The 22,576-nt window shown below is 33.7% G+C and overlaps 2 protein-coding genes across 6 annotated transcripts; both read right to left on the bottom strand.

Annotated features, from left to right (window-relative positions):
* Window positions 1-797: 797 nt before the first annotated feature.
* LOC140874838 (signal recognition particle 14 kDa protein) lies at window positions 798-3,508 on the bottom strand. Its single transcript, XM_073278278.1, has 4 exons — window positions 3,375-3,508; window positions 2,246-2,339; window positions 2,012-2,121; window positions 798-1,260 (listed from the first exon to the last, which is right to left on the bottom strand). The coding sequence occupies exons 1-4, from the start codon at window positions 3,387-3,389 to the stop codon at window positions 1,096-1,098; spliced, it is 384 nt and encodes a 127-aa protein (XP_073134379.1). The 5' UTR covers window positions 3,390-3,508; the 3' UTR covers window positions 798-1,095.
* Window positions 3,509-5,435: 1,927 nt separating this feature from the next.
* Window positions 5,436-21,595, bottom strand: LOC140875800 (uncharacterized). Of its 5 annotated transcripts, XM_073279630.1 has the most exons (16): window positions 21,326-21,595; window positions 20,306-20,513; window positions 20,006-20,213; window positions 19,484-19,563; window positions 18,260-18,298; window positions 16,946-16,964; window positions 15,564-15,617; window positions 13,797-13,924; window positions 12,789-12,857; window positions 11,427-11,512; window positions 10,016-10,125; window positions 9,691-9,741; window positions 7,779-7,837; window positions 6,758-6,802; window positions 6,595-6,669; window positions 5,436-5,900 (listed from the first exon to the last, which is right to left on the bottom strand). In XM_073279630.1, exons 2-16 carry the CDS (start codon window positions 20,465-20,467, stop codon window positions 5,781-5,783), a joined length of 1,305 nt encoding a protein of 434 aa, XP_073135731.1. In that variant the 5' UTR covers window positions 20,468-20,513; window positions 21,326-21,595; the 3' UTR covers window positions 5,436-5,780. The 5 variants fall into 5 exon arrangements, 2 of the variants coding, with proteins under 2 accessions (XP_073135731.1, XP_073135807.1); XM_073279706.1 differs by lacking the exon at window positions 15,564-15,617; XR_012148635.1 differs by lacking the exons at window positions 5,436-5,900; window positions 6,595-6,669 and having other exon boundaries at window positions 6,757-6,802; window positions 8,445-9,741.
* Window positions 21,596-22,576: the final 981 nt, after the last annotated feature.

Here is a 22,576-nt window from a genome sequence, read left to right as displayed (position 1 = left end):
GAAAAGATTATATAAACACGCAATGTGGCATCGGTGCACTTTATAGAGAATATATGACCGGGTTTTCAACTCATGAACTCTTTAACAATAAAATTATACCGATTTGGACACCACGAGTAGATTGCTGTTCTTGCAGATATATGGAATTGGCATCATTTTGAATGATGGAAGGATTTGCTAAAATCAAAATGTTGTTTCATTCAATCTTTATCTCACAAAATGTTTTATGCTTCTGCATGTATACATATAGACGCCGAAAAGATTTTGGTTTTTATAATTTCCAAAGTCTTAACTAAAAAAATTAGCGTTCATCTAAATATCTAATTAGTAGCAGTGATTAATGCATGAGATGCTAGAGTCCAAAACAAATCATGCATCTCACATGTTACAAGACCATAAAATAAACTCATAGATCTGACATGTTACAAGCCGTCTTGGAGATTCCTTAATTTAAATAGTTTGAAATACTTTTAACTGAGCGAATAACATTACTTTATTTTTACGAGCAATCCAAACATTAACTTTTAGTAACATGCCATTTACCAAGTACCAAGCCGAAAAGAAAATATGTATCTTTTAACCGCGCAAGTCTAAAACCAAATAGAAAAATAATAGTTTCAAAATCCCCATATAAAATGTGGATTTCCACTTTAGAGCTCTTCTATGATATCTCATAGAAAAACAATTGTTTCGAAAATCTGATAGAAGCGGCATGAAAGATCTGTGATTAGAAACATCAAGGGCCAAACCTAAAAACACTAAATATTTAGGATAAAAACATGCGCAAGTGACAGAAATTAAAGACAAAAAATGGTTATACAGTAATAGACATGCAAAATAAATTAAAAATTGACCAATTGTTTAGACCAAGTTCAGCCACAAAAAATTCTCAATATATCCATGGAGACAAAATTGAGTATTCAGACCAACGTTGGACGAGCCATTTTGTCAAAATCTTCATAAACAATGAATCTATGGCAAATCACAATGCTGTGTAATTTTCACACTTTCGACAAAATGCTGGGCCACCAGATGTCAATTAACGTTGCTAGCTGACTCGGGATTTAAAAGAGAACATAAATAAAAGACATTAAGCTACGAGGCTTTAGCAACAGTTGATTGTTTCTTTGATTCCGGTTTTTTATCAATATCTGCCGCCTTCCTCTTTTCCTTCCTTTCCCTCTTCTTCAAAGCAGTAATTCGAGCTTTCAAAATAGTTGCATAACTCGACTGAAAACGTAGGTGATCTTTTGGACCCACCTGTCATCCCCAAATTAAAACAAAACTGAGTCCATTCAAATACGTGCCGTTGTAAATCTTATATGAATACAAAGGTGTAGTCTATGCAATCACAAGCGCCTACAACAAATTTTGTTGCTGACAGAAGTCTGTCACAAGCTTTTATCTGACTCAGAAAGTTTTTAGTATCAGAAGCGAGTAGTGAAAGAGACGGTGGTTGAGGTCCTAAACTCAGAGTTCCATAATGGCTTCCGATAAGTGGAAAGTACAATTGCCGCCGCCGCCCGCACCTTTTCATTTAAAATAACATTTATTTTGCAAACAAACTAGGAAGAAGAATCCCAAGAGTGATGCTAAGAAAAGATGGCCTGACACATCAAATGCCCATACACCAAAGTCCTATTTAAAAAATGAACTAAATTGTGGTGTTCCCAAGTTAGTTTAGGACATTTGGCTCATATAAATCTCCAATGACTTGCCTTGTTTAAAGCCACAATGCTTTTTTCTTTGTTAACAAAGTGATATAAAGTGATGAACTGGTGGAGACAGAGGGAAACTGCAGGGATGGTCACCGTTTCTATCTTAAATTTTCCTATGGAGTATACATTTAGAAGCTGCCCCTTAAATTTTTCTGCTTTTAGTTTTACCCCCTTTGCAGTACTTCTTATCATTGTTTACTTCACAAGACTTGATCCTTTGATAGCCTTCACAAGATAGGGTAACAGATGGAAATTAAAATAAAAGAAGAAAAACTTAGAGTACTTGAATATACCATAGTGGAAATGGTCTTCTTTCCATTACTTGCTCGAATAAGGCACTTATATTCAAGATTTTCACCAGACGTATTCATCTTATTCCTAATAAGCTTGGATTTGCCGGAAGCTGGATATACATGAAAGCACAAGTTGGAAGTTGTCTCAATGTTAACAGACAGCAAGCATTGTAATCTTGAAGCATACTAAGGTGTATGCCATGAGTGGACAGAGATAAGGGGGGGAAAACTCACAGTATTTCATTGTAACCCACACAGATCCCTTCTCTTTAGTTCGCTCAAACATGCTGGTAAGTTCATTTAGGAACGGATCGGGTTGTAATCGTGCCTAAATCATAGAAGAATAAATCAATACAGATTAATTGAAAGCAATATACTCTTAAGCAAAGAGTGATCTCATTTGCATGCTATGAATAACCTCAAGTTCAACTCACCTATTTCTTATGCAAACAGAACATATACATCAAAATAAAGCAAGAAACGTTACTTACAAACCAGTAAAGATATTTCCACAGCCAAACACTGACGATTTTTTTCCCCTCGAAGCCATATTCCACTATTTTGCAAAATTTGATTTTTTTTAATTTTTTCGGCATGCAAAATGATATAATGGGTCTTTGACAGGGAAAAATCATCAATAAGGATACAGGCATAAAAAATTATCAATCCTAGTGATTTTTAGGCAATTTTTCCTGGCATGCATAGTACTTAAGTGTAGAGTCTACACGAAAGAGTTGGACAGAAGTCACGTAAGGCCTTTTATGCAGTACAATATGACATATGTTGATCCAAAGAAATAAAAATTCTAAACAAAGCTATCGGTTTTCCCTTTATCCACATCGAGCATCCAGGACCAAGAAACATGCAAAGCTGAGTGCACAACCAAATCAAGAAATTAGAGCACAAGATTCTGTTACAATGGGAATATATTAGACAAAAATATCATTAGGGGTTCCCCGTTTATCCGGCTAATGTTTTAATACAACTAATCTCAGCACTTTCAATTAAGCTAAAGATATTTGTTTTGGATGCTTGATTGCCTTAAAAAAAAACCTTGGATAGTTTTATATACATGTGTGTCATCTAAGACCAAACCCAAACCGTTCCCTTGCTTGCACTGTGAAATTCCGGTTAGTTTTACCCCGATCAAGACATTGAATCTGACACTCAGGTACAAATTGACGTCATCTCTCCCACTAATTTTAATTTTTAGCTATTGTAAACTGGCTTTCATATCCAAAACTCGTGTTGCTGCCTCTTAATTCAGATCATCAACTCATGTTGGGATCCTCGCACGATCGTTTGTAGCACATGATCTGTAAGTAGATCATGAAAAATTAAACAAAAAAATAAATTCAATTACCTGAGATGAAGCCATGCCAGAATTCCGAAATTGCGAAAAATCCTTTCAATCGAGAAAACTTCCAAATAATTTCTCTGGAATTTTTGGGAATTGTGTGATTCTTTGCGATGCCGGAGGACTTGTGGAGGTCTAGGGCACGCACTTTTAAATACCGAGTCACCGCTGGAGTATGAGTTAAACGTACTGCATTCGATCAACGGTGCAGATGAGGCCACGTGGATTAACAAGGTTTTTTTTTCATTTTTTAGTTGATCGAATATTTTGGAGGACAAAAAACTATTTTAAAATTTTAACAAAATTATAGATAGAATTAATTTGAAATAAAAAAAATTAATTTAAATTGACGAACTTATAAATTTATTATATTATAAGTAAAATATGTTTTTTATCTGAAATTATGTTTAAAATTTATTGATGTGTTTATCTTCAAACAATTTAGAAAATTTTATTAAATTTATTGATAGTTTAGTCATGTATATTGATAAAACATATAATGACAAATGGATAGTCAGGGTTCCTTTGAGCCCGTTTGGATTTCAAAGACTTTTTTAAAAAAAAAGTGTTTTTTTAAGCTTTAATTTTGGGCTTTTGAAAAAGCTCTAAATTGGCTTAAAAAATGCTTTTTAAACACTTAAATAACTATTCAAACACCTTATAAATTAAAAAAGCATTTTTTTAAAATTAAAAACAAATATTTTTTCTGATTTAGCTTTTGATACCAAACGGAGCCATTGTCTTGTGTTATTCGTCATCCTGAAACGGTGAAAGGAGCGAAGTTATGTGTCATTAGACACGAAATGGAAATTTGTATAAAATTTGGTACTAGAGAAGCCCCTGTTTTCTCGGACTTCTTGCAAGATATAAAGGCTCTCACAATGGGGTTAGTCTATGATATACCGGGAGTGCTTCTCCTTCTATTTCAATACCATTAGATCACGTGGAACCCATATATTTTTATGAAAATTGACATATGTCTTGATGATCCAATGGTTAATATTTGACCACATCATGGGGGAAAAATACTCCAGATATAGCATAGAATAATCTCTAACAATGGTTCTGCAATCCATTTGGGTTCAAATGGTGTGTTCTTAATAGATATTCAAAATATGCTTGATTCGGGTGTTTTCATCACTGTCCAACATATGACAAGATTGGCAAATCGACTAGTTCACCGGTTGGCTCGTGTAGCCTCTGATTCTTCTTTTTCTGTTGAATGGTATTCTACCATCTTAGTTAATTTGTATTGTAAATCAAGACAGAGGACAATTTTCTTCGAATCTGATGGAGAATCCGATACCGGACCAAAATGAAGGGGCTATGAAGTATTTTTTGGACCCGATTAAATAAATGGGTAATTAGGTATAAGGATATCGTATTTGGGGCTGGAAGCGATGTAGTAACATCCTACACATACCCGATTATATTTATATATAATATTTATGTATTCATTTATATTAAAGAAATGTTAATTCTAATTTGTTTTTGGTGAATTACAGTAGTTGAATGAAACACAGAAAATTATTAGTATAAAGATAATGTTATTTTGTAAGATAATGATATTGAGATAGATTAGTTATAATATTTTGTTATTTCTTATATGATTTTAGTTTGCTAATTTTCTTTTGTCTTTCATTTTTTTTCTTATTGTTCTCTTAAAAATTTGATAAATAAACATAGTTTATTTCAAATACGATTGTATGATGGAGGGTACAAAAAAATAGGATGGATAGGATATGAATATTCAGTCATCCGATGAGTATGGATGTGGCAATGGATATAGAGATGAAGACGTGATATCCTATTCAAACCCGACCCATTTATATCCAATGCAATTGGTCTACTTTTAAAAAATAAAATAAAACAGATGCTGAATCACATGTACAAGTCAAACACATGAAGCAAACACGACGCCAGCGGTTTGAAATATAAATTTCATTCGTCATACTTACTAGTAATTTTCAGCATTTCTACAATATCTTTTTCCCAACTAAATCTATAGAATTTATAATTTTTTTTTAATTTATTTATAATTTTGGATACAAAAAAAAAACATAATTAAACCAGTTATTTAAAAAAATAAAAATGTATTACAGAAAATGTGTGTATTGTATTAATGTATTATGCATGTGCAAGTGTGTACTACATCTAAAATCACCAAGGGAAAACGAGCTGTCCTAGCACGTAGTTGGTCAAAAATCCAAAATAGTTTGGTTTCCAAGCTTCTTCCATAACAGAACCAGTGCCTTCTTGACAGTACCACTTGTGGCATTAGCGTGCATTGCATTCGAATGCAGCCAAAAGTTTCTTCCATTGACTCTGCGCAAATGTGCTACAGCAGAATGATCAATATATTTCTGGGATTTTCAACTGGTGGGAACAGGTGAGCAGCTGTTCAAAAGTTGTTCATTGACTTCCAAGTTTCTTCCACAAATACAAGGCCCTTCTGATAATCGAGTCTGCAGAAAATCCTTCTGCGTAAGCACCAATCGCTTTTAGGAGGCTGGTGAATTTCTCCCCGTTATCCTGTTCAAACAGCATCCAAAGTAAATCAAATATTGTATGCATACTAGCATCCATCTTAAATTTAGAAATCTCAACGCTTATAGCATACAAAAGTAACAAAACACAGATAAATAATACCACATTTTTTATTGATATTGATATCAAATATTGTCACTGCTCAACAAAATAAATTTGATTAACCATATTCTTAAAATGTAGATATTACATCCCGCCATCCCAGTCATCTCGGTATTGTATATGTAGGAAACAAAAATCCATGAATTTTTTTAAACTAATGAGCTTCTCAGTTCATGACCAACTGGAAATTCCATAGAAAAATTAACCCAAAAAACTATTCCATGGGAAAACTGGGATCTTCTTTCAGTTATAAGTCATATTATGCTACCACAATGGGCAAAAATGAAAGGGCTGCAGCTTCATGGAAAAGAACGTTGTACGCTGCATTAATGCCATCCATTAGACCACGAAAGTGAACCTTCACCAAGAAAACAGGATACCGGGGCAGATTTCCTTTGTCTAGCTAACCAGGCCACCCCAGTTCTTCGAGATTTGAAACAGAACGTTGGGATGAAGATCATTTCAAGTTTTCAAGCACAGGAACGTGGTTAATATTACAGAGCTTTAAAATGCAGATGCTTTGGCGGAAATGCAGTTTTCTTTTTCTCCTTTGAAACAAGATGTAATTCCCACTAACCTCTGGTTGAATAAAACTCAGATCTTTGGTTGTAAATGGAACCATGTAGATTGGAAGATCAGAACGTAGCATGGCCTACATGATTGACATAATGTGAAGTACTTCAGCTTTGAGAAAAACAAAGCTCAGGAAGAAAGCAACTAACAAATCCAAGCGAGCTTACAAGATTCTTGCTCAGAATAGCCTGCTCAGCATTTGAAATCAATGCCTGCAAATACAAAAATCATCTGAAAGACCACTAGGACAAACATGGATAAAACTGCCTCCACAAGTATATATATATGCATGTCAACGAGCAGTACAATGCAGACAGTTGCTTATGACAAACATCAGACGGTATGTTTGGATTCATTTTCTGAATTACATTTCTAGAAATCAAAACAAACTTTAGACTATTCCTTCTCCAAACACATATTTTCCATTTCTGATATATTCGAACCAAATCATTGTTTTTATAAAAACTTCACAACTCCATTAAATATTTATTTTTATATTATATTCTAATACAATAAACATAACTATAAAAATACCCTACACGCCATTAAAAAAATATTAATATTTGATGCGACATGGTTTGCTCTGGCACATTCTTAAATGATATGACACTTGCAAGAGAATATCTCCTCCATAAAAATGTACACCAAACACAATATTCTCTAATATTTTTTTCAGGAATTATTTTTGAGAAAAATATTTTCAAGGTAATGCTGAAATAGAAAAACAAACCAAACGAGACCAGAATACGTCCATGCTAAATCTAGATTGTTATAACGCTAACTGATAAAATCAAATCTGACTGCAACTTTAACCGATGTTCAATTCATTCAGCACTACCTAATACACTTTTTTTAATAACAATTGAAAAAAAAAATTACTTGGATAACATACAACAGTTATTCACTTCAAATGAGAACTTAAATTTTATAATCCAGCTATAGCAAAAGAACAAGTGCATGGTAGCGAGAATACGTCTAAAAAGTGATAGAAATACAGAGAATCATTTTGAAATGACCATGATTGATGGAAATGCAATAGTTTTCAAAGTACTAGCTCAATCTTGATACATAGAATTGAATGTTTCAAGGAACATAAGTTTAGAATATTTTACTTGACAACTAAATAGTGTTAATCAAGCAAACTAAGTGCAGACCAGCATATCATGATAACTCACGATAACAAAGTACCTTCTTGATTCGCTCCTCGTCAACTTGCTCAACACAGTACAATAAATTTTCCAGAGAACCTAACAACATAGAAAGGGACAAATACAACCCAGAAACAATCAAATCAACACCAATGGAAAATGAAAAAATCTTAACAAAACTGAAATAACAGTTATCAAAGTAACATGAACACAGAAATTGCAAGACATCTTGTTATTAATATGAAAAGCATAGATTAGAATTGCGAAGGAAAGGCTAGAAAACAAAAACCTAGTCTCATTATTCGGGTCGTGGTATTGTTAGGCAGCAGATTTGTTCACGGTCTTCTTTTCCTCAAAACACATTATCATGACATCACCGGCATGATAATTTTTTTATCATGGTGAAAAACAGCATCAACAAACAACAAATGCACGGGCACTAAATAAAATGAAAACATAATAGTAAGAGTTACAAGATGGTAAATCGATTAGACTTTTACAATGGGAAGAAAACAAAGAATTAAAGGGAAAAACATTTGAATGATAGAGATACAGAACCTAGTCAATTTCTCTCTCAACATATATCTTCAGTCAGAAAGTAAAAAATAGTAGACTCCATGATAACATGATTCAGTAATCTACTTCACTTTAGTTCTGCATGACACACAAAACAATCCATTTCCTGAAAAAACTCTGTCGAACTTACCTCTTGAAGTATATCATGTGACTCAGATCTAGCCCATTAACATCGCGAACAAACAGAAGTTATTAAAACAGCAAGAACGAAGTTTTCATAGTATTGAGATAAATCTTGTGCATGAGGCACTTCTTGTCATACAAGTCCCCCAGCAAAACTACATCCCTGCCACATTCACATGTTCACTTTAACAGTACACACCGTACTATAAAATGCTGGCACCCTTTGATTGATTCGTGTGATCCTATATATCGACCAGCCATACCATAAAATCATCTGTAACTGTCGGAATTGGATAGACGTTTTTGAGTGAGAAATATGTGGGTCATTATACTTTTTATTTGTATGTTGGTTTCTAATAACTCCATGACCACAATTATTTATTTATTTTAAGTTACCTTTCTGTCTTTTTGTTAATTCGGAAAGATGGAAGGGAAATATGTCATCTTCTATTAGTATTCATTTCAGATGTAATGGAAGAAGACGCTAGTTATCATTTACTAACTGATATGATGGACTTCCCTTCAAGTGCCCTTTAAGCTGAGAAGGAATTACAATCTGTCGAGAAGGAGCTTTACTCTCTCTTGCAATTACTTGACCAACACCTCTATAATCGCACATATCAAGGGTAGTAGCTAATGCCTTTGGAACAAGTGAGACATGGGGATAAGAAATAGTAATTATTTGCAAGATCATTCTAATTTTGTTTCTGTTTAAATTCCAGCTATGAATTGGGCCACCACTAGAGTCTAATCATCTACTAGCACCCCTTACACGCAATGGGTGCATATACATAATTTTTTTCAGGCTAATTAATTTTCATGTTATTTTCAGGATTGACATGATGAATAAAATATAAAAAAATTTAGATTAAGATAAAAGAATATTTAGTAATTAACAAAATTTTAAAACCAGATAAGAATGATAATTATAGACAAATTACAAATAAGTTAGTTATTTTACAGTCTTCAACATTATTAATATTGTTAGACGAGGATATAATTGTGATTTTCATTTAGGTTTCACCAAATTAATTGAAAATTTGTTAGTATATGGTACAGATTTTTAATTAAATAATAATAAGATGATTATAAAGCTATGCGCAATTAGCACTTGAATACACCCAGGCTTGAATGACCGGACAAACAAAAAAACTAAATTTCAAAGATAACAAGAAACAAAATAATACTTCAAATTGAACTTTTTATGGTTTCAAATATGAGGAGGCTAAGTATCATGTTGACTGTTGACATACCAAATTTCGTGATTAATTGAACAGCATGGACATTTCCAATTCCTTGAACACCTGCATATAGCAAAATCGGATTATGACTTGTGGTCTTCATTTGAAACTTAAAATGTTGCAACACAGAAAAGAAAAACAAGTTTAAAGTCAACATGTGGATCAAGAAACAAAAGACAACTGAAAAAGTGTAATTCCCAATCTACATTATCATGTAGATAAATTTGTTAATATGTTTCCTTGAACCAAAAGACAAAACAGCATTTATTGTCCAAAACTTGATCTTTTCTTCTCATCTTACATGGCCTAACAAAGAGTTTTAGAATTTTATATTTACCTGGTATATTATCAGATTTGTCTCCTACAAGTGAGATTACATCAACAAATTGTGATGGCTTCAAACTCCCATATTTTCTAGCGAAATCTTCCATCCCAAACGAGGACATCCTAGAAAGTATTCGGATGAAGTCAAAACCTAAAACAATTTATAGACCATGAAGGACATTGAGTTGCATAAGAAAACAAAAACAGATAACTCGTAACCATAAAATTCCTTTCATTAACTGGAGTGAAATATTAACTTGGTGAAAAGATGGAGCGCTAGCACACAAAACTGCAGTAACCTTTAAGGTAAGCGACTTCTATCCCAAATTTACCCATCTATACTACAGAGACAGTAACTGCACTGGTCCTTTGGGTGGGCTAAAACTTTAGACATAACGGTCCTCAAGTGTTTAGAAAAGCATTGTGATGGAAGAAATAATGGCTAAAAATCAGGTCAAGGAATGCCCTAGGCCTATGCACTTTCAGCGAAATCTTCCACCAGTTCTAACTAATCAAACTTAACTAGAAATAATCTCAGCTAACACGTGAATCTGCCTCCAATTGATATGCATTACATAATTAGTTTGGTTAATGCAAAGGTAATCTTAAGCAATTTCCCGTGGTAAAAAATATTTTGCAAATTTGCAAAAGGTGGATGGTAGAATCTATCACTTCCAGCTGATTTACAACTTGCAGTGACTCCAGCTTAAGTGACATTTTGTCAGCAAAAATTTGCTTCTTTTATTACATCTAGTGCATTACTGTAAAGTTTATGTTCCATCCACCTAATAATAACAGATTTTATTTAGTCAAAATCGATGATATTATCGAGTCAGTTTAAACAGGTTCGGATATGAGCTCGCTTTTTTCTTACGAAAACTGTGGAGTGCTTGACATTTGCATGCCTAGGTTGGGACTCCACCTTTTACTTAGACAAAACCTTGTAAGAACCATTTAAAATCAGATGCTATAGTTCTCCAATGTTATCCAACTATATATGATACACCCTTCTCTCAGTTCATCTTTATTTTCTCCCCATCACATGCGCACATTCAGTTAATGACCACACAAAAACAAGTTATTTTCACCACAATTACCAAATATTATTCTTTCTTCATGCTTAAGCAATGTGTATTATGCATCAAATCCACAGGAAAAGATACTTGGACAAAGACTTTCAGCAATAGAGCAACATAACATAAAAATTAATTCAAACACAGCAATTAAAACATGAAAGAGAAAAGTAAATCAAAGATAGTAGTCATCTAGTGGATTCTGAAAGGTAGCACTCATAGCTGTAGAGTAGTTAAAGACGTTAAACCATAACAGTCTCCAACAGGAACTGAGGACCATTGATCACGCAAAAATAAAGAGAAAAGTTACAAATGGAAATTGAGAAGCTGTTGGCCAAAGCTAATACTAACTCAAATCCACGAGGAGCTATCCGCAACAGACGCAATGAAGGAGAGAGAATCTGGAAAAAATCTTTATCAGGGGAGACCACTCGTACCTGTAGAAATGCAGCAAAAACTAGACCCGTGAATCAAAAATAATAAGAGAAAATGCAAGAAAAACAATGAGTCCACTGGTTCTTTGAAACATTTAGACATTTAAGGATTTAAAATCTTTGGAAATAAGATCAAACAAAGCCCGCCCAAACATTAGAGATGCCACACTTAAAAACCGAAAGAGAAACACTGTAACTTAATACTGTAATGAATAATCCTTAGGAAGAAAAGCCAAGAGAAACTGATTATCCAATGTGAATTCTGAACTACAAAAAGGCATAGAAATTAAGGGACTAAAAGCACAACAATACCAGCTTAGAAACCTGTCACATTGTAAATACTAGTATAGCAGCAAGAATCAAACAATCAAGTCAGCTGCCATAAATCCGGGATTAAAAAACACAACATTTATCAAGATATTGAGTCTGTCATCAAATTAACAAAGTATTCTAACTTCTCATGTCGAAGGCAGCTTAAGGAATATCGTATCCAAGCAAGAGAAGTGTTAGAAATTGAATCTTTTGGAAAGCTTGGGTAAAAGGGCCAACCTCATTTCTAAATGACAGAAAATGTGTACATTTTGGATTATCATGTGTTGGTGTTCACCTAGTCATGGTATCAAATGGTATTTAGGTGTTTTTGACAGTATCATGAACAAGGCTAAGCTGTAGAAGGCCTTGCTGTTGAATTTCTTGATAACACGTGTGTGAGTATTTGTTTTGAATGGATGAAAACCATATGTCCGAATTTCTAAAAACAATTAAAATATAGATTTCATTGGTATTGACTTGCCATAAAGCTTTTTACAAAAATGTTATTTAGTGGATGTGAAGAAAATAAATATTTTATTGGTCATCAACTCACCTTGTTTATTAAAATATGTTTGCTCTTTTGTAATTAGAATTAATTGACTGGCTTCTTAATTAGTGTGAAGTCCCAAGAACCCACAGCACCTAATTTTTGGGAAACAAAATGAAATTCTCCAATATTGAGGGGCTCTAGTAAACCCCTCACCCCTACATGGCTTCGCCCATCACTCAAAACAATCCATATATCCACTAAAGGTCTGGACAAGAATCTTAATGAAGCTTCCCAAAACATCAACAAAACTCAATCACACATTATGACAATGGAAGTCGTCAGATACGCAACTCAAAAGTTTTGCCAAAAACTTTTGTTTGTCAAACTAAACACAAGCGTAGGTTAGGACAACGATTTGGTTTTGAATTAACATTTGTTTGATCGAAGGTTGTGCAAATATCAAGGTTACAAGAATACCTTGAACCCAGCATCGATGCTTCTAACAGCCAGGGTCCCAATTACATCATCCGCTTCAACGCCGGGGACCTGCATAAAAGGGCAAAATAAATCTAATACTTAACCGCCCAAATGATGAAGACAAGCGACCAATATATCATAGGCTTCAGGGGTGTGTAACGGTCTGCTCGGTTTGGTTTTGATAACTTCGGTTCTATTTTACGGTTTTTCATATTCCCAATCCGAAACCAAACCATTTTATTTCGGTTCGGTTTGGTTTTCTTGTATTACGGCTTTGTTAATTCTGTTCGGTTTATACTGCTTGAATAATAACTAAAATATTTGAATATTCTTTTAAAATTTCTAAAAATATCAAAGATTTAAAAATCAAATAATACTAGTTATCTAAAATATAATAAAATGATTAAAATATCCATTAAATATATATTGCATCAAAGTCAACGGCCTTTTGTATCAGTAAATATTAGCCATTTAACTATTTTAACATATTATATACATGCGTATTTGCACACCCGTTGTGTGTGACAAAAAATTTGATTTTTTTTATTAAACTTAATTTTGGAAAAAATCTAATAAATTTATGGGAACAAAAAATGAATGTTTTTTGGGTTAAATATTAGTCATAAGTTATGAGGAGTAGTTAAAAGATCATGAGTTATATATTTATATTAGTTATTTCCCACCATTTTTTTCAAATAATTTGAAATTCAAATTAAGATCATACCAAGAAATCAAGTTGGTTTCTCTAAAGCCCTCACAATTAATAAATACGTATAGATATAAAAAAAATTAATTATTTTAATATATATTATATGTAAAAAGGTCAGTTCGGTCTTTACGGTTTTTTTTAATCTTAAAAACCAAAAACCGAAATTACCAAAAATCAAAACTGAAACTGACCGAAATACCGTTTAATCCAAACCATAAAAACCGAAATTACGGTCCACTCGTTTATTTCGGCTTAAACCGTTTAATGAACACACCTAAGCCTTATAGAACAGGTCTTACCTCGATCACTTTAATGGACATGGACTTGATAGACGCTTTGAGGTACTGAAGTCCCTGAACAATAGTATCTGGGGTGGGAGGCCTATTATTTTTGTAAGCGGGGTATAGGGTGTGACGAAAATTCATGCCTGCAAAAAGTTTGATCAAAGACTAAATGCTATTGAATTTAATTAAAAAATAATGATATAAACTTAAAGATGGTTGATTACACTCACAGGGAAGAAAACTAATTTGGAACTAAACGACCAGAAGATTATATCAATGAATATATTAACAGACTGGGTAGATGGAATGAAAAAGAAGGCCCATATTGCAATCTCAACAGACCACATTAATTAAGAAAACTTTGACAAAAAGGAACGCAGCTGTCCATCCTAACACACAAGCCTCTAGGATTAATTTGGCTTGAATCACCAAAATGTGAGAAACGGTGACCGAAAAATAGGTAGATACAAACAAATGGAAAAGAGATTTATGGCCCAAATGCGGTGAAATCTGTACAATGATATTGGTAATACCAATGGAACTTTTCTTGTTTTGCTTGTGCCATATAACAACTAATGTATACTTTACAAAACATAGAACAACAATAACACGATTCATTATACACAAGTTTACTTGAATGATCCTTACATCGGATTTCCCCAGAAATAGACAATCCTTTCATTAGAGGCACAATTAAAACGTCACCTGAGCTTTCAAGGTTCACCAAGACATGTTTCATGGTCAGGCGCGGACCTTCCCCAAGGGCTGCAAACCTAAGACTTGGTGCACCCTAAGCTCTATGGCTTCTCACTTTTACTATGTTTGATGCATAACATATTTAAGAAACATTGCTTGAAGGCTATAAAATTCATACCAAGAATAAACCTTTTTGAACATGCTTTCTCATTATAGATTTATAATATAAAATCGACCGGTACTTCACATCCTGGGGAGCCAACAGCCAATTACTCAAGAATACTTGCAGTTTTTAAACATTGCCTGAAAATTTAATAGCCAGACCGTCCTACCTCACTTACCCAACACTACACGCAAAAGCAAGAGGATATAAATCATTTCCTATCCCATAAGAACACAAACAAACCACCCAACCTTGCAGCTAAGAGACTTCATATACAAGCCAACTACGAGGTGCAACATTCAGCAATAAAATAGCTAGCGTGAGCCACCACACTGAGTGACACATACAAACAGCCACATTGAATGACACATACAAATCACACTTTTAAACAGAAGAAAATCATATTCATTACTTCACATCAATTTGAAAAGATTACGAAACTACAAGTTGACTTTAGTGGAATATGAAAACCAAATAACATAAAATGTCTTAGGTTGACATTGATCAGAATTGTATCCCCTCTGACAAGATAAAGACAAAGGTTAGTTCAGCAAAATTAAGAATTCAATTCCCAGACACCTCAAAGATAAAGAAAAAACCAAGAAGCATATCAACCATCCGACATTTGTACAAGTCCTTAGATACTGAAAATGTTTTCCAAGTGTCATAAGCCCGTGATTAGCAACAAAAGAAGAACCAATATAAAAGGCACTAGTTTGTATTTATTTGGTTGAGGATTTACAAAATGCACTTGTTTGAATACATAATCTTCTAATATTGTAAGAGTTCAATAAGGAAATACTTTCAACCAAATTCATTGAAAAATCACATGATACATAACCACCACTAGTGAATTCCTACATGTGATCCCTCAAATTTAAGCTGAGACATGCATGAGTTGAACACAAATTCAAATGGCATACCTTTTGCATATAAACTTTGTTTTGATGAAACAGAACCATGACCGTATGGAACTCCTGTAAAGGAAAATTTTGTTTTATCAAAATATTTTTTTTAAAAAAAATTCATATCTATGCTCATCAATTTCAAATCTTATGAGTATTCCAACAAATTTTAGAAGTATTCTCCTAAATCTATCTAAATAGAATCAGTTCCCAACCACAACCACAACCACCACTGCCACCCCCGAGTCCAATTAAAATGGGAATCCTAAGGCAAATATGCAATAGAAAACTCAATCCAAGATTTTCAAAAACTGAAGCTTAAACAGCACAAATGACACCAATTTAAGTTACACTGCAAAATAAAGTCAATCTACATCAAATAAGAAACCTAATTCCTATCCTTGAAAATTTTTCTATGTTTGCTATGTAGCAAACAAACATCTTAACCATGTAAAGGGTGTCCAATCTTATTTTACGCATAATTTCACCACAACATATGATTAAAAAAATAAAACCTAAAGCATATTCCCAGCAGATTAACTACATACCACACTGATGTTAAAGATAGTTAAAACAAAACACAGAAGTTTGCTCAAACTCATGAAACTATCCAAGAATTGACGATGGGAGAATACATGCACAAGTTCATCACGAGATTAACACCCCAATTAGAAGAAATTAAACTCGAACATGAAATATAAGTTTTACAAAGGCAAGAGTATTTTAACTTTAGCAACCTATTAGGTGTCCAAAAACATGAAATTTAAGCTGCAAAACTACAATTGACCGAGATAAGTATGTCACTCAACCTTCATAGACTTGGAATTTCACTGAAGGTAAAGTTTTCACCATTGCACCTAATGCCTTTCAATCCTCTTTCAAACTTAATAAAAACAAAAAGCAAACAAACAAACAAGCAGACTTAGCTATAAGTCAAACCTGCCCTTCACATATCGATCAACAGAATCTTTCATATTGATTTAAATATCAAGCTTCATCTTTTTAACGATCAGACTACGTACCACATTTTCAAAATATTGAAAAGGTAGCAAAACCTAGTGTATAGTCAAGGTCATTAACTAAAGCTTCATACCCCTGGTTTAGATAAGAAAATAAATGTCTGACGAATGATTTGAGCAAGAACTCTTTTATATAAATATATATAATATTTATATATATATATAAATTAAAAAATTAAAAAAAAAAAACCGAACTGACAGTACACGCAGAAGATAAAAAATGTTTCAATAAAGTATTTCAAATTTGATTTGCATGTGTAACTAGCAATGCAACTAGGAAGATATCGCATTCAACCCTGAACAAAACGCAAGTACAAAAGGTAAGAACCAAATCAAGGAAACCCACTCAATAGAATAGACATAGAAAAAGATAAATCTTACCATCATGGTCAAACACCACCTGCACAGAAAAGTGACAAAGCAAAACAAAGGAAAAAAACTCATATTAGCGCAATATAGAATGTTAAGCATGTGAAGGAAATAAATGGAGGTAGAACAGGGGATTAAAAAATGCACACTTATTAATATCATTCAAACAAAAAATAGGTAACGATATATTTTGTGTACAAAGATAATATATTGGTTAGTAAACTTTGAAAGCAATTTAGCAACATGTGCAGAAAACAAAAAAGTTCCTAGTATATTGTACAATAGAAAAGGTTTATCATTCCTATTATTTCAGGATCAGAAATATAATTTCACAGAAAAATTTAAAATCTGTGTCAGCTAAAATCCAATGTCTAAAATAAATTTACAACCACTGATAACTGAAACACCAAAGTAAATGATACGTGCCCGTGACATTGAAATTCATATGCATAGGCAGTTGTATCAATCCATCAGTCAGCACACATTTATACAGTTGTGAACTATCTTAGATACGTGCTACTTGCATCTCATGAGCTGAATGCTAACCTGAGAGTGCACTTGGATGGAGAAGCCAACGGGTTAAAAGCACTTTTTAAAAAAAATGTTTGCCTTAAAAAATTTGATGTTTGGTTACTAAAACTGTTTTTAAAAAAATCACTTAAAAAATTGCATTTTTTTAAGCTAGAATTTCTGGTTTTTTGGCTTCTTTTTCTACTTTTATTTTTAGTTAAAATTAAAAATAAAAGCATTTTCCAACATTTGTTCAAACGCCAAAAACGATTCTGCTTTTTTTTTATAAAAACACTTTAAAAGGCTGGACTTATTTAAGAGTTTTTTAAAGATATAGCTTATGTATCCAAACTCATCCTAAGCCCATACTTTAGTAGTCCAAATGTGCATTATAGATGACCTAAAACTCAGTTTCATGATCGATGGCAATTAATTCCTGTCATATATACCTCCTTATACAGCAGCAACAATTTATGAATGAAAATCATTTAATGTCCCTTTGCTCTAAAGATAATGTGCTCCATCGGGAACAATGATGCCAACATATTTTGTATTGTTTTCATCATTAAACTGAGAGAAGCTGAGTAGAAACAGCAATCTTATCAGACTAAGCAGATCAGCAATCTGCGCCTCTTAGTTACCCCATGGATCACCTTAGAATCACGTGAAAGGAAAATGCAACTAGTGCTGAGGATGGTAATACAGATAGCTTCAGTTGCATTATGAAAATTCACAAGTTAAAACGGAAAGATTATGCTCAAGAGTTTGATCTATTTGACTAAAATAATCCCCATCAAAAAGGAAGAAAAGATATACCGCCACATGTGAAGGGATTAACTCTAGGACATCAAATATCTGCAACAAGAAAATTAAGTAATTACAGTCATGTGAAGCTCAAAAAATTATAACTCATAGAAGTAAAAGGAAAAAATATAAGTGTGAGAAGCCTGATTCTAATGAGACTAAATTGATTTTTCAAGAAATCATCATAGGTATCGGTGTCAATACAATGTTGCACGTGACAATTAAACTCAAATTTGGCATGGACATAGAGTAGCATGCAGGGGAAAAATCGTATATACAATCGCAGATTTTTTTCCAGCACAGAAACATGCAAGTATCAGCATTGTACAAAATGTGTTCTAAAAATCGGCCCAGGCGCTAGGCGCCGGCCGACCGCACCGAAAAAGTGCTAGTCGACCAGCCTAGGCGCCTAGGCGGACTTAGGCGAACTTAGGCGGGCTCTAGGCGGAAATGAAATTTTTTTTTTGGGCTTTTTTTACATAAGCCCAGTAAAAAAATGATAGAAAATTTTTATTACTTTTCCACGAAAACCCTTTCATCGTCTTTTCCAAATAAAAGAGAAGAAAAATATGGAGAATAATAAGCAGAGAAATTTATGGAGAAGAAGTAGAGTAAATTTATGGAATTTTATTAGTTATGTGATTTTTAACTCATATTAAATTTGATGTTATCATGTTAGAGTTATAATATCTGATTTATTATGCTATACCGAGTAATCCGCCTAGCTGCGCCTAGTCCCCGCCTAGGCGCTGGTTTGGCGCCCGACTAGCGCCTAACGAATTTAGAATCTTGGTACAGATAGCTTGTTGCTATTGTTTAAGTATGTGACAACACACATTCACAAGAGATAGTGCAGTAGAAAGTATGAAGACAACAAGCTTTTACATAATATATACCCTGGAAAGGAATCAAACTAAACACTTGGATGCAAGTCTTGGAAAGAAGGAACTAAAAATAAGAGAAAGCATAATTATATCTTTTTTTTCGGTGATAAATTTATATTCAAAAGCATTTAAACTCCATTCTGTGTTGACTTGGTAAAATTCAAAGATAGGCATCATCTCACAGCCTCAATTAACATAAGATGTGGAGGCAATCAAATGACAATAGGAAAATGAGATAAGTAATGCTATTTAACTCACAGCGAAGCATGAATGTAAGTTTAATGATACCAATCTGATGTACACGAGGAAAAAGGGGGAAAAACCATAATGCAAAAAGAAAATTAAAACTTACAAGAGATAAGGCACTGAAAATAGTTAGGACCCAATCTCCATTACCATCAGCATGCGAAAGATGACCATGGTGCAACCTTGCTGTTGATTAGTCGAGGAGATGAGTCAATTATTGCAGAATACTTTTATTCGGGCATAGAAAAAATACAGGCATCTTTTAACATGAATGAACACTGCAAAGAAAACCATGTTTTTATCCTAGATAGATATCTTGAAGCATTGGAGGAAAGCTGCTATTTCTTGACCGTTATCCAAAACTTAGTTACATCTACAAAATAATTTTCTCAGACCAACACTGAAATGAGAGCCAACTAACAAACACTGTGAAAGAATGTGGACACTTTGCTCTGAGCATAAGGTATACTCCAATGTGTATGTATATATTCTGCCCACATATGCAAACTCAAGTTTATCAAGACAAACAAGTTTGTCCAATTACCATGATGTGACAGAATCACAATAATGTAATACAATTCAAATGAGACATTTATAAGTTAAAGGTATTCAAGATGGTTCAACCCACCAATAAGCTTGTAATATGCTCTATAAATGATTGATGTCCCGTCGATAAGCATCACCCTGCCATTTGATGCACTGATGCTGGCTGATTCATCTTTATGTATGGCAGAATCAATAGGTACAGTTTGGCCAAGAGTTTGTGCAGTTTCAACAGATGTGCTGATACCACTGGAAAAAACTTGATTTGGGCCACGAAAAACTTTAGAGAAATCCTGATTTATAAACAAAATGGCAGTCAAAGCTATAGAGACTGAAAAGGAATGGATCAACACGTGCTTCACAATAGAAGTAATGAGACTTATACCTTTTTAAACAGAGTAACAGAAGAGCGATAATATCTTCTATGGTATCTCAAAGGGAACAAATTTTCACAAACCCTTTGACACAATGAACTCTTCTTCTTCCCACACCCATAAAATGTTTTCCAAACTGAATGAACTTGGTATGGAAACTGACAGCATGCCATGAAATCATGCCAAGTTTTTCCTCTCAATATTACAGACTTCAGCTTTCTATAACAAACAAAGAATCATGAGTATCCGAAGAAACATACACAAAATGACAAGAAAGTCGACGTTTGACACTTGTTAGGATAAAAAATGGAGGATAGATGGAATCCATCAAACAATACCTATGTGGATACAGAATATAGTGTCCCATTAATCTAAAAGCCCTGCAATACATTTTCTTTCAAATTGATGTCATTTACCGGAGAAAGAGCTTGATGGCCGTCATATTTGTTATTGTTTAGTTCTATATTCCAATTCCAAAATATGTCACAGAAATCCCATAAACTCGGCAAAATAAATACTAATAGAACATTAGCTGAAATTAGTAAAGATTGTGTGTGATAATTACACACCATCACCACCGTCCTTTCGCACACTTTCCATCCAAAAACGCAGGCATCCTTTGTCATTCTTCCCATTATACACTTAATTATCGGTCATCCAGTCCACCCCACTCAATGTTCTACTCCTTGCAGACGGATACTGGAAGGAAACCTCCCATTTCCCACAAGAATTGGACCAACACAATTGATGCCGTTCAAAAATACCGGGTTCAGACTTAACAGAAAATAAAAGCGTATTAATTCCGTTCACAAACTATAGTTCAAAAACAATTCAATTCCCGAGTGAAATGAAAACATTCCGCCCCAGATTGTTCGTGTATCAGCTCACGAAAAACAATGATGATAGCAAACAAAGAATCACAAGGTCGCTATTAGTTACAAATCGCGGAAACAAATACCAAACACTTCAAAGTAGCCGAGAACATTAGGGTTAACATAAGTGGGTATGTGAAAAAAATAAAAATAATATACCTGCAAAAATTGTCGAGCTTAAACAGCCGGAACGAGAAACGAAAGCTTCAGTGGAGAAGCTAATTCGAAGCAGAGCTATTTCCACAAATCCACAATAACATTTCTCCACTTCGAAGCAGAGCTATTTCCACAAATCCACAATAACATTAGTTGAGTATCAGCTTTTTCTTATCTTTCTTGTATTTTCAAAGTTTCTAGTAATATATATGAATAAATGGAATTTTCGCTCCACTTTATAATAGCGCTGATGGAATTTGTGTGCCGATGTCATCTAACAAATGCTAGGCGATTCCTTTTTTGTGTTTTGTAGACCGTAAATATATATGAAATAATCTATTCATTTTTTTTTTAAAATAAAAAATTTATTTACAAACGACGACAAATAATGAAACATCAATACATGGGCAAATTATTTTAAAATCCCCAAACCCAAATATTTCTTTTTCTTAATTCTCTACACTCCAATTTTTTTGTTTCAACTTCTAGTGGTCCCCAAATTTGTCTTAATAAAGTGTTTAGCATTTAATCCTTTATACGTGGCATTGTTTTACCTATCGAACCAGTTCAGGCTAAGCCGAACTATCGGTTACGCAAGGTTTTCAGCCGATATACTCTGGATTAGGGTCCAACATGCTTCCGTAAGATGAATTAAATTCAAAAACCTCTTTGACCATAGTGTCGTCGGGTCATACCTGCCGAGTTTTACGAAGTGCTCCTCACACTCCAACCACGCAGTCGCAACAGATGGTTTCTGCACAAGCTCCTTCAACGACACTCAGCATAGCCTTAATTCGTTTTCTACCTTAAGGCGTATGGTATATGAATTTAATTATAAAATATGAGCATGAAAGAACAAGAGACTTTAGAAAAATTATTCAGACATAATATTATTACATAAATCAACTCCTTTGAAGAGGAGAAGACAACTTGTTTAGCTACTCATAGTAGCCTTGTTCTTGAAATACATAAACGAAAACTTATATCAATAGAAAGAGAAATATTACAACAATTTATTTGTAAGAAAACTGAAGGGAATGATCGATGTCTTCAGCTTCCTTGAACGCTTGTATTTATAGCTGAGGTTCCACTCGTTTCACCGAGAAACTTCAAAGAATCTTACAGCTGTTTGTCTTGTCCTTTTATGCCATTATTAATGGCATCTTTAGCTAGTGGGTGAGTCACCCGTTATTCACCTTATCCTGTTATGCCATTATTGATGGCATCGTTTGTTGGTGGAGGAGTCACATGTCG

This window comes from Henckelia pumila, chromosome 1 (genome assembly GCF_033568475.1).
Source record: "Henckelia pumila isolate YLH828 chromosome 1, ASM3356847v2, whole genome shotgun sequence".
NCBI lineage: Eukaryota > Viridiplantae > Streptophyta > Magnoliopsida > Lamiales > Gesneriaceae > Henckelia > Henckelia pumila.
The sequence above is the reverse complement of the archived record's forward strand: the minus strand, read 5'-3'. Positions and strand labels throughout refer to the sequence as shown.